The 11,764-nt window shown below is 52.4% G+C and overlaps 2 protein-coding genes across 2 annotated transcripts; one reads left to right on the top strand and one right to left on the bottom strand.

Moving 5' to 3' along the window:
• Window positions 1-194: 194 nt before the first annotated feature.
• CDCA3 (cell division cycle associated 3) lies at window positions 195-2,706 on the top strand. Its single transcript, XM_050979686.1, has 5 exons — window positions 195-359; window positions 434-563; window positions 644-847; window positions 1,802-1,923; window positions 2,308-2,706. Exons 1-5 carry the CDS (start codon window positions 246-248, stop codon window positions 2,440-2,442), a joined length of 705 nt encoding a protein of 234 aa, XP_050835643.1. The 5' UTR covers window positions 195-245; the 3' UTR covers window positions 2,443-2,706.
• A 1,383-nt stretch (window positions 2,707-4,089) lies between these two features.
• Window positions 4,090-9,036, bottom strand: GNB3 (G protein subunit beta 3). The gene is made up of 9 exons (XM_009102620.4): window positions 8,980-9,036; window positions 8,417-8,455; window positions 8,168-8,274; window positions 7,993-8,056; window positions 7,733-7,895; window positions 7,584-7,650; window positions 6,459-6,660; window positions 5,166-5,382; window positions 4,090-4,328 (listed from the first exon to the last, which is right to left on the bottom strand). Exons 1-9 carry the CDS (start codon window positions 9,034-9,036, stop codon window positions 4,222-4,224), a joined length of 1,023 nt encoding a protein of 340 aa, XP_009100868.1. The 3' UTR covers window positions 4,090-4,221.
• Between the last annotated feature and the right edge of the window lie 2,728 nt (window positions 9,037-11,764).

The raw sequence follows: 11,764 nt of genomic DNA, 5'->3' as shown, positions 1-11,764 counted from the left end.
TGCACCAATAACGGCGCACCGAGGGGCGGGGGGGCGGGTCTGCCTCCGAAGACTGACAGCGGGGCGAGGCGGGACGTGACGGGCGGGGACTGCGGAGCCGTAGGGCTGGCTGGGCGGGAAGGTGGGCGCGGCGTTATGAGCCCCGCCCCCTGTGCGGCAGCCAATGGGCGGCGGCACCGCCCGGCGCGCGGGAGATTCGAACGGTGCGTCCGGCGGGGCCGGGGCGCAGTGCGGCCGCCGCCGCCATGGGGGCCTCCGGCAGCGCCCCCGCCACCCCGGCCGCGCCCCGCAACAAGCACCTGGCTCATGTCAGCGATCCCCGCTCCCCCACCGCCGGCATCCTGCGCACCCCCATTGAGGTAGGCGCCCTCCCGCCGCCGCTTCCCCCTGCGTGCCTCCGGCCCGCCGCCCCCACGGCTGCCCCTCTCCGCAGGTGGTGAGCTCCCCGGCGGGCAGCCCGCAGCCCAACCCCGCCGAGCCGCCAGCGGGCACCGGCCAGGAGCGGGACCCACGGTCGCCCACGCCCGGCATCTCCCGCACGCCCATGAGAGCCGTGTCGAGTGGTGAGTGAAGCCGCCGTGGGTGGGCGGGTTGTGTGGCTGCCTGATCCCGAGGCTCACCCGGCCCTCTCCGTCCCCGGCAGACAGCGTGGACCGCCTGGTGAAGCAGCTCAGCGAGGCCTTCGGGGCCGAGGCCGCGGCCCCCGAGCCGGCGCCTCCGGGAGCGGCGGGCCCCGCCGAGGAGCTGGCCCGGCGGAGCTCCCCGCCCGCGGGCGAAGAGGCGGAGAGGCCGCCCTCCCCCGGCCCGGCCCGGCCCGCCCGCCCGGCCGGACACGGCTTCTCCTCGGGTGAGTGCTCGGTGCGCGGGTGACAGGGCTCCGTGTGCCCGGAGAGCTGCCCGCGATGGGCCGTGAGCAAGTCGGGGCTCTCGGCACCGTCTGGTTGGGGTGCCTTCTCCAGGCGTGCTCCCCGCCAGAGCCTGTTCCTACCCCCAGTTCGGCTGGGTCCCACCGCCTGGAGCCTCTGCGGCCGGGGCACCCTCTGGGAACTGCTGTGTTATCGAACAGATTTATGTCCAGGGATGAGAAGTGGTTTTTAAACTGTATTCAAAATGAAGAGATATAAGACAACTCTTCCCCTCTCTGAAATGGGTTTGTGACTGTGGAGACCTGTCCAGAGGGACCTTACAGTTTTTCATTGGGAAGAGCGGTGGAGCAAGGGTGGGCAGCACATCTCTGTGCTAAGGCTGAGCAGTGCTGAGAGACTTTGATACAGACTTTGTTTTAGAAAGCTCTGGGCTGAGCACTGCTCCTCAAAGGAGTGGCTGAGAGCTGGGACTGTTCAACCTGGAGAGGAAAACGCTCAGGGGTATCCTGTTAATTGATACAAATACCTGAAGGAAGGGTAAAAAGAAGGGAGAGCCAGGCTCTTTTTAATGGTACCCAGTGATGGGACCAGAGGCCAAGGGGCCAATGGTACACAGGAAGCTTCTGAACATCAGGAAACACTTTTTTTTTTCCCACTGTGAGGGTGACCAAGCAGTGGAGCAGTTGCTCAGAGAGGTTGCAGAATTTCTATCCTTTGAGGTATTCAAGAGACACCAGGACATGGTCCTGGGCAGTGGGCTCTAGGTGACCCTGCTGGAGTAGGTCTTCTAGACTTCACTTCCAACATCAACGTTTTTATGATCCCTTTGCCTCAAATCCCTCAGGTAAGTTTTTGATAAAGGCCAGGAGGCATTTAAAATCCAGGACCTCTGAGCCTTGTTGTGATGTGCTGGTGTGTTTCCTTTTGTCAACTAGTGAGCAAGCCCATGAGACACAAGCCCAGCAACAAATTCATGGCAACATCTGGAGGAACTGGCCGCTCTCCCCTCAGCATTCTACGAGATGATAATTCTCCCAGTGCTCCTGCCCCTCGCCAGGTAAAACATAATGGGTCATGCTGAGGGAGGGAGACTGAGCTGAAAAAAAAAGCCAAATCCTTCAATTTCTGTATCTTGTAGGGTCCCAGTTGAGAATTGTGGCCTCCTAGGCCTGCAGAGACTAGTAACTTCACCAATGTTTTTCTGTGGGTCAGTCTTGTCACTAAGTTCCTCTGAGTCTTGTCTGTCTTTGGCCTTGCCATGAAATTGCCCATTTCAGTGCCCATTTCTCTCTGGGCCGTAGAAAAAAGTCACTCTTGTATGTTGTCACAAGAGGTTCCAGGCTGAATGGCCTGAAAATAGGCTACATATTCTGCTGAGAATTAACTAACCTTTGATCAACTTGTGTTTTACACTCTGTGTTTGGGTTTTTTATTTCTCTAGGGCAAGAGGCACCTGTTGGGAGAGAACCTTGGCGAGAAGAAGGAAGTGGATCTGAGCAGGAGCCTTAAATCTGGGAACTGTGCTTGGAGTGACTTGAACAAGGAGAACCAGCAGTGTCCTTTTGTGGAGAACTAGACATTTCTTTTTCAGGATCTTGCTATAATTTGCTCCAATGTTTTTGAGAATTTTCTAGGGGGAAGAAATCCTACAATAGACTGAAACCCCAAAGCAGTGGTCACATTTCTCACCTATCCCTGCTGGGGAAAGATTTCTCCCTCCTCTTCCCAGCTTGTCATGTCTAATGTACAGCACAGACTTTGTCTCTTTTACTGTATATCAGCTGTATTGGTTTTTCCATAGAGTTTTTATCTCTAGTAAATAAATCTGTGTTCAACCTTTGCTGACTGTGTGTCCTGATATTGTGCTTGCTCAGCACAACATTTTCTCTGGGACAAGGGCTCAGCAGCAAATAGTTCGGCCTTCCATTAGCCTTAAAACTGCCTTGTCCCCTGCCTGGAGCATGCTGAGGGGTATGGCCTTGAATCCATGTACAACAGTGTGAGCTGGGAAGCTGCAGCTCCCTGCAGCAAACTGATGTCTATCCAGAATCACCTCTGGAGCTGTACTGCTCCTACACTGGCCTGAAAAGGGTCTGGCATGAGGGTGAGATCCAAAATAATGTGATATAGTATTATCTGTTGATATTGACCTGTTGGTAAGGTACTAAACCTCGTTGATCGCCAGCTCTCCCCGCAGAGCCTTGGGCCCCTCAGGATGTTGCTCTGAGCCAACAAGTGGACGAGGGGATGAAAAAACTGATTGTGTAACTGAGCTAAAATATCCAAGCTTTGAAAGGATGCACTTTCATCTCACTCTCCCAACTTCAGCCTCTTCTCAACTACAGCATGTGAGGAACACCCTCCCCTGGGAATGTGAGCTAAAGCAAGAGCTGTGGATGAGGTGTTGACTGGTTGAGACCAGCAGGCAATATTCACAGGAAAGGAGCTCTGTTTGCAGTAGCTCATTGCAATGCTGGAAAGAACACAGCCTGCAGTGCTTCTGTGAGCTTTCTTTATTTGCCTGGGCTATGAAGATCTAAACAGACTTGAAAACATGGGCTGATGGCTACTGGTTAGACAGGGTCACCACACAATGCAGGAGTGAGGCAAAGAGGGAAGGAACAGCAAGAAGCAGACAACAAATAAGAATAAATATAATATTCCCTGATATTCTGGCAGGTCTTGAGGGCTACCTTTCTGCCATTTATGCATAGATAAGATTTGAACTAAGAAAATAATAAATATATTCCCTGCTATTCTGGCAGGTCTGAAGGCTGCCTTTCCCCCCTTTATGCATAGATAGGACTTGAGCTAAGTGTTCCCCCATGAAAATGAGCCAAATTTACTCTAGCTTTATGTTTGAGGTGGTGCCATAGAAATCTCAAATCCAGTGTCTGAGGCTGCCTGCAAGGATACAGGACAGCTGCACAGAAAAGTTAGGTAGAGTTAAAGCAGGGAGAGAGCTTAGTCTGGGGTGGGTGTTGCATGAGAGGTCCTCTGAAGGAGGAGGAGGAGGGGTACCAGTGTGGGTAGAGATGTTTGAAGGAAGGTGCAGGGTGTCTGAATTGTACTGCAAAGTCCTGAGACACAAAGAACAGGTCTTCAAGCCTGCAAAAGGCTAGAAACGGCTGGGACTGTTTAGAGATGGAGAGAAGGGCCAGTGCCTGTGCTCCTGCTCCCCAGCTTCCCCCTGCTTCTCCTCCCTGATCTCCTTTCACTCTGGGAGACTCCTACAAGTGACCTGTGTCTAGAAACAAGTGGGAGTGGTAGGTAGGCATTTCTGTTGTGCTCAGCTGATGGTGCTGTTTAGCTGTGGGCCGTGCTTCTGCTGCTCTTCCCCTCTCTGCTGCCTTCCTCAGTTCCAAATCTTGAGGAAACTGTCCCAGGAGCCAGTGGCAACAGCCATGCCATCCGCTGTCACCCCCAGGCAGCTCACTCTGTTGTCGTGGCCAGAAAGAATTCCTGTGGCAGGAAAGAAGAGGGGTCAGGCAGTGAAGGGGACCTGTGAGAGATGTCAAGGTGGCCCTGCTGAGGGGACACGTGGTGCAGGCTGCACCCATGCACCACGTGTGTCCCTGTCTGCTCCTGCACAACCTCTTAGAGTCAGTGCATGGAGAACGGGAGCAAACGTGCCAAAGAACTTTTGTGTGTGGTGTAGAACTGCCCCCCAAGGGGTGCTTGGGAAGGTAAGGCCAGCTGAAACTCAGACAACTGCTTTCACCTGGCCAGCTGAACTTCGTACAACTGCTTTCACCCTGGAGTGACAGTAAGACTAAGATAGGATGGGGTGCTTGGTAAGGCTGAGAAACAGCAATGCTGTTGGTGGGTTGTGTTTCATGACTTTTCAGAAGGTAAGGGCTGCATCTGAAAGAAAAAATCTGCGTTCTGTGTATGAGCATCACAGAGTACCCAAAGCTGTTGGATGGAAGCCCAGGTGCACGCTTGGCTTGGTGCCTGGCCACCAAGTGGCACTGTGAGTACCTGGAACTGGCAGACTAGGAGGAAATAGGATATTCTATTGGTGGTTGTGAGCAGTTTCAGCTAATGGGAACCCTCTTGACCCCCTTGATCCATGTTGTTTAAAGGCTTGACTTCCTTAACATTTAAAACAGTAGCTTTTCTAGGCCAGTGGGGTTGTCCTAGGTCTGGTATGCTCCCTAAGGACGAGGGAGTTTTGCTGGGTTTCAGTTAGTACCGGATGTCTTCCTATGTTTAGGAAAAATAAGTGCCTCATTATCCCTAAGGCAGGGCCAGGAGGCCTTGCAGGGAGGGAAAGAGGGACCTCCAGGAGCCACTCACCCACACGCTCTGCTTTCAGGGAGTCCCAGATGTTGCAGTTGAAGTCGTCGTAGCCGGCAAAGAGGAGGCGGCCGCTGCGGGAGAGGGCGATGGAGGTGATGCCGCAGATGATGGTCTCGTGGGAGTACATGATCAGCTCCTGGTCCGCCCGCAGGTCGAAGAGGCGGCACGTGGCGTCGTCGGAGCCCGTGCAGATGGCCTCGCCGTTAGGGAAGAACTGGGGAGGGCACACACCAGGTTTGAATGAGGTTTTCCTCAGATCCCGCTGGAAATCCTCAACTAATCACCCCCACCGCTAACCACCAGGAAGCCTGGTGGGAGCAGACACTGGATCATAAAATTCAAGTCTGCTAAAGGGGGTAGACTGATACTTCTCTTAAAGCCTAATAAACCCCTTCCACTCCAAGAAAACAAATGATTTAAGCTGTGGCAAGATATCTCAGTGCTTGAGGAAGGATTATTTTAACTCCAGCTGTTAGGCTGGGCCTTGACAAGTGTCCACCCATTATTCCCCATCTGAGGTCTGACATAATTCTGGCTACCAGAACCTTCCTCTGTCTGATCCTCAGATCCCAGCTTTCTCATACATGCTCATTTTCTGTGGTCTTGCTCTGAGGAGTAAACAAAGGGCTCCTCAGGAGCAGGTATGGCAGAAAACCATGTGGCTGGCAAGGTAGCCATGGGGCAACTGAGAAAGTTTTCACTAATTGATGTCAGTGGAGGGGGTTGGAGCAGCAGACTGCAGGAAGCTGGCATTCGGTTAGCTACAAGGAATAGTCTGCCACATGTCTTGTCCTGCCATCTCTGCACCTCTGAGGGATGTGCTTCCTCCCAAATGTCTGAGCTGCCTCCCGTGAAAAATTAATCTTCACAAGATCTCCCTGTGATCCCAAGTTCCCACCTCTTCCATCTGGAGCTGACCTCAGCTGAGTTAGGTATTGCTGCTGCCTCACTTGAGTCTTGTGCCAGGGCTGTTGGAGCATGCCTGAACCACAGCTCCCAACAGCTTTTGTGAGCAAAGCTGGACCAGCACCTGTGTCAGGGTGCTCAACTCCACAGACCACGGTGTGCTGCCTGCCCAAGACTTGGATGCTTTGGTGCCTGGGGAGAACCCTCCTCCAAACTTCAGTGAACTTGGGCACTCCCTGCTTCAGGCTGCATCACGGGGCCAAGGTCTAAGACCCCTGTTACCCTGCTGACTGTGACAGCTTCTTCCATCCTTGTCCCAGGGCTGTTTTGGAGCTGTTCCACCCCTCATGCTTCTCCCCAGCCCTGTGCATAGCGCATACGTACGGAGATGGCGTTGATGTCGGACTCGTGCCCTGAGAAGGTCTGGCGGCAGGAGCCCTCCCGCACGTCCCACAGTTTGGCAGTAGCATCACAAGCCCCGGAGATGAAGAGTTTGAAGTCAGGGGAGACGGCCAAGCTCATGCAGTCTCCAGTGTGACCAACGAACACGGTCTTCTGCTGCCCCGTCTCAATGTCCCAGAGCGCGCTGGAGGAGGGGAGAGGAAAGAAGAGGGAGAGGAGAGGAGGTCTCAGAGCCAGCCCAGGCAGAGCAGACCCACAGCCACGCTGAAGAGCTGTGCCACTCACAAACAAAAGGAGGGAAGCCATAGCTACTGCATGGGAAAATGGGTGAGAGCATCCCTGGAGTCAGCTGTATACAACAGGAGATATCTTCACAGCTGTTGTTGGCAATACTTTTGCCAAAACAGAGTTAGACTAAGGCTGGGGGTGTGTGAAGTTTCGCATATAAGTGTAACAGCTGAAGGGAATACTGAGAGACAGTAAGAGGGACACAAAGAGCAAAAAAATAGCAAACAGCTGAAAAAGGTCTTCTGTGTCCATGCTTGTAAGGTGCAAAGCTCTTGTTCAGAGGGATCCCACAGCACAGCCAGGCAAACAAATCCTTTGTAACCCTGATCTCTGATGGAAATGTCACATTTCCTTGGTCAAAAGGTTCTTCCAAAGCAGGTATGGGGATGGGGTGGGGTGAATAAAGACTCAGAACTGTTCAGAGTCACAGCACAGTGAGCCCTGAAAACCAGGAACCAAAGGATCAAGGCACTGCCTCTGCAGCATTCCTTGCACAGAGGGCAGGACTTGAGAAGGGGAGAACGTGTGCGTGCTCCACGTAAAATTAAAACCCTTTCTGTCCAGGTATAAATGATACTGTTCTCTGTGAGAACTGTTGACATGGTCCCTGCTGCTTGGCCTGGCCTCAGCTGAGGAAAAAAGCATCTGTAATGCCAAGGGAGGAAGAATGGATCGGGCTTCCTAAGGTGCTCCATGTGGTTTCCTTGTGTAGGACCAATTCCTCCTTAGACAGTGGAGGGCTGAAGAGCACAAGGACTGCACTTACTGCTGTGCTAAGAGCAGAGATCATGTCACCAGGATGCAGGAGGGAGCACTCACCATGTGGTATCTCCAGAGCTAGTCACAATATTGTTGTCATCAAGAAATCGGCAGCAGGAGAGGTATCCTGGGAAGCAGGAACAAGCAAAAATGAGAAAAGGGGCAGGGACAGAAGGGTGAAGTTTGGAAGCAGGGGGCAATGCACACACCTGTATGGGCTGAGAGCTCCCTGCTCACTTTGACGTTGCCTTCACGAGACTTGAGGCTGTAGATGGAGCACATGTTGTCAAGGCCTCCACAGGCCACAAAATTGCCGGAGGGGGCATAGGCACAGGTCATGACCCAGGAAGAACGCAGAGGGATGGCATGAACCTGGGAGGACCAGAAACCGTGTCAGGGCTCTTGGCAGCAGAGAGTAAAGTCAAGGACACCCCTTCAGCATCCCGGTTTGCAGCCACCTGGCTCCTACCTTGTTAGTTGTGTATGTGTCCCACACAATCAGTTTCCCATCTTGTGAGGCACTGACCATAAGTCTGTGAGAAAGGAACCAGATCATGTTAGTGGCTTTCTTCCCATCAGAGCCTTCCTGCCCCACACACCCATGTGCTGTCCTGCAGCCAGCAGGTCAGCAGCAGCACTCTCACTTGGAGTCTGTGGACCAGTGCAAGGCGTAGATCTTGGCCAGGTGTCCCCGCAGGGTCCTTCGGGTCCGCATCTGGATGCGTCCAACAACCTCCATTCCAGACACAATCTAAAGAAATAGTGGCAGGAGAGAAACAATTTGTCTTGGACTACCATTACTGCTTCCCACATCTCTGCCTCCTAACTCCTTCCTGACTGGACAAAATCCCCTCAGAGTGGTGCTAGCTTGCCCAGGCAGCCCTGTCCCTTACCTGAGCGAGCGTTGTGTCTGCACAGGCTTTCCGGGCATCCTGGAGAAGAGACAGATTGAAAACATGTGGGGAAAGTGATGACAAGTGAAATTTGGGGTCATTGTCTGAGGGCTACTAGAAGGAAGAACTGTGGCTTTGCTGTGTTTGGATTGTAGCCAGCACAGGGGGATCTTTGTCTGTGACTAGGGCACCTTGACACCAGTCAGTGGTCAGGGAGGTGAGCCAAAATTTGCTCAGCATCCTGTTCGCTGTGCTACACCCTTTCCAGAGACCGTCCCACCTGACAGAACACCAGTGGTCTCACAGACAGAGGAGATCTGGGAATTCACTACACTCTTGGGCTCCCTGTCCCTGTTTCTCTCCCTTCCTCCCACCATGGTGGGAAGATCTCCATTAGTATTTTGAAGGGCTGTGGAGAGCTGCAGAGGGCTCCAAGAATGTAGATGGAGAAAGCCCAACTTCAGCTTGTGGCTGAAGAGGAAATTTTGGGCATGCAGTGGACGGTGATGGGGGTTGGTGGGTAGAGATGCTCTCCACAGCTTCATGACTGTTGCCAGCATTACCGCAATCTGCTTCTTCAGCTGCTCAGCCTCCTGCTTCATCTGCTCCATTTCCCCCATCTTTCTGACCTAGGGGTGGCTCCTCCACCTGGGGCAGCCTGGATCCTGGGGAGACAGATCAAAGGAGACAGGTGTAAGTTAGGTAGGACACCAATGTGACTGCTCAGTTACAGAAGGGTAAGTATTCTGACAAAGGATTGGTGACCATTTCTTGGCTGAATACTCAGTAATGTGCGGTATCTGGCCACAGCCCTTGGCATTTGGGAAGATTGTGCTGGGCCTGATCAAAGGTCCATTTTGTCTTGGATCCTGCTTACACATACACGTATGGAAGCTAAAGAACTCCAGAGCCTCTTGCTGATGTTCTGGCCACACTTGTCCATTAATTTTTAACCTGTCCATTTCAAGTCCTGTGTCCTCTTCATCATCTTCTCCCTGTTCATGGCCAAGCTGTCCATCTCAGTTCCAGGAGGAAGAAACTTGATGGGGAGAGCCCATTGGCTATTTCCTACTGTTTGTCCTAAGCAAAGCTTCACTAGGCAGGACCAACCTACTTGCTGACCACCAGGGAAATCTATGAGGCTGCTGAGGTGCTCTCTCAGGGTTCCCTTCCAGTTTCACATCAAAAACCAAAACAAACCAAAACCAACCAACCAACCAAACAAAAAACCAAACCAAAATAAAATAAAAAGAAAGGTTGATGCCTGGGGAAGGATCTAAGAATAGCATAAGCCGATAGGGGTACATCTCCTACTTGTCCAGCCCCAGCTTTTCACTGACGTCCAAAGCTAGAGCAGCATTACTGTATGCAATCTTTGATGGGCTTTTCTTCTGTGCATTTGTCCACACCATTTTTGTGCCCATGCCAAGTTCAACCTCCTCAGTACCCCATGGTGACAACTTCCACAGCCGGGTGGCAGGCTCTGCAGAGTTCCTGCTTCCATCACTTCCCTGAGGCACTAGTTCCATTTGACAATAGCTATAGTTTGAGTTGGAAGAATCAGCAAATCACTGGTCTCTATTCACCTCTGCATCACTCAGTATTTCATACATCTTTGTCATCCCATCCCGTTTCCAGACTGCAGAGCAAACTTAGTCATTCCTCCCATGTAAGCTGTTACATTCCATTATCTCTGCTGTTCTTTGAGCTTTTTTTCAGTTTACAGAGCAGAGACGATACATTTTTTCAGGGAGAGAAGGGAGCCAGAATTGTAATCCATATTCAAGATGCAGGTGCACTGTATCATTATACATCTCTGTTTTGTTCTCTCTTTCTTGTTATGTGCACTTAAATCTTCACCAGTGATTCTAGCATCTCCCACTTTTGTAGACAAATGTGATCTTTAATTCCTCCAACATTTCACCTGGATAGATGTGAGTGTCCAGATGTGCTCCAGGTGTTGCCCAATAAATGTTCCAGCAGCATCTGCAGAATTTCTCCCAGTTCCTGTGGGTCACATCACATCCATCCCTGTTGCCTGAAGGCCTCATTTCCTCTGGTTGGTGAGACTTTGGGTCCTTCCATGCCAGACTTGCTCTCTTGCTGTGGGCAAGCACGTCCACACAGCTCCCAAGTCCCACCTTTGCTTGCTGCTTTGTAGAGCACTTTGAGTTTCCTTTAAGAATTCCTTCCCTTGAATGTCTCCACGGCTTTCCTTTGATCCCCCAGGCACAGTGAGTATTTGCTTGTTCAATGATTCCTGAGGCATGGCTTTGAGTGCAGGAAAGAGAATGAGACACAGGTTTCCCCAAGCTCCTGGGAGCCTATCCCAGCAGGAAGATATTTCAGGATATACTTTGCAGAGAGAGACTTGTGCCTGCTGCCTGCAAGGCTGGATAGAGGCATAGCACTGCTGATTGCTCCCTGCTCGCTGCCTATGCACGGGATGGAGCTGCCAGCCCCAGGGAATGGTGAGGGAGCAGGAGGGCAGCACTGACAGGGCCCAGTGGAATGTGCCACAGCCATAGCCTGGGGCTGCCAGCCTCAGACAGGACCAGCCCAGCACCCGAGCTGGGCCCATTCCACTGGTTTTTCTTCTCTCATTCCAACACAGCAGCGATGAGCGGGCTCCTCCCAGTAAGGATGCACAGCTGCACCTCATTGAGTGAGCCTGGCCATGAAAGCCCACCTCCATGCACTTCCTCTCCTTTGGGAAAGGGCTGGCATTCCACTCCACCTCCCAGCTGACTGAGAGAGCAGGGAGATGCTGGGGAAGGCCTTGCAGCTTTCAGTCAGAGGCTGCACATCCTCCTTATGCTGGGGCGTTTGCCCCTCCCTTTCACTGTACAGCCAGCCTGCAAGGCTCCATCCAGCTCTGGTCACAGACTGCAGCACACCAAGTAGCACACCTGAACTTCCAGCCACCCTGTGCAGCCAGCCCTACCACTGTGGCCCACACTTTGCCCTTCTCCAGTGTTCCTTGGGACTGATCCATCGATCCTAAGCATTGGATTGCCTTTTCCTGCTAGGTAACCTCCTGTCTCTGACTCCCTCCTTCCAGCCTCCTTTGCTTGGTTCCCAAGTTTTTCAGGCTGTTATTTTATACACCTTTAGCTCTCTGAGATCACTGTCCATCCACCTGCCCTAATTTTTACTTGTAGACTTCTGTTTTTGCCCACCTGCCTAGACCTGCACAGAGGTGGGAACCTTATTCTCTCTTCCTTCCAATTTCTGCTCCCAATGAAGCTGGCTGTACACGTCCTCCTCATTACCCATCGGATCCCAGTCTTCCTTTTACTGCTCCTGCTTTTTCACTACTCTCTTCCCTTCTCTGGTTGTTTCTCAACT

Source organism: Serinus canaria, chromosome 1 (genome assembly GCF_022539315.1).
Source record: "Serinus canaria isolate serCan28SL12 chromosome 1, serCan2020, whole genome shotgun sequence".
Taxonomy (NCBI): Eukaryota; Metazoa; Chordata; class Aves; order Passeriformes; family Fringillidae; genus Serinus; species Serinus canaria.
This window is presented reverse-complemented; position numbering and strand designations above follow the sequence as displayed.

Excerpts from the sequence above, each read along its gene's own strand:
- CDCA3 (XM_050979686.1), top strand. The coding sequence starts at position 246 with ATGGGGGCCTCCGGCAGCGCCCCCGCCACCCCGGCCGCGCCCCGCAAC. Across the intron at positions 848-1,801 it reads CGGACACGGCTTCTCCTCGG|TGAGCAAGCCCATGAGACAC; the intron begins GTGAGTGCTCGG and ends TTTGTCAACTAG. Across the intron at positions 1,924-2,307 it reads GTGCTCCTGCCCCTCGCCAG|GGCAAGAGGCACCTGTTGGG; the intron begins GTAAAACATAAT and ends TTATTTCTCTAG.
- GNB3 (XM_009102620.4), bottom strand. The coding sequence starts at position 9,036 with ATGGGGGAAATGGAGCAGATGAAGCAGGAGGCTGAGCAGCTGAAGAAG. Across the intron at positions 8,456-8,979 it reads AGCTGAAGAAGCAGATTGCG|GATGCCCGGAAAGCCTGTGC; the intron begins GTAATGCTGGCA and ends TCTCTTCTCCAG. Across the intron at positions 4,329-5,165 it reads CCTGAAAGCAGAGCGTGTGG|GAATTCTTTCTGGCCACGAC; the intron begins GTGAGTGGCTCC and ends TTCCTGCCACAG.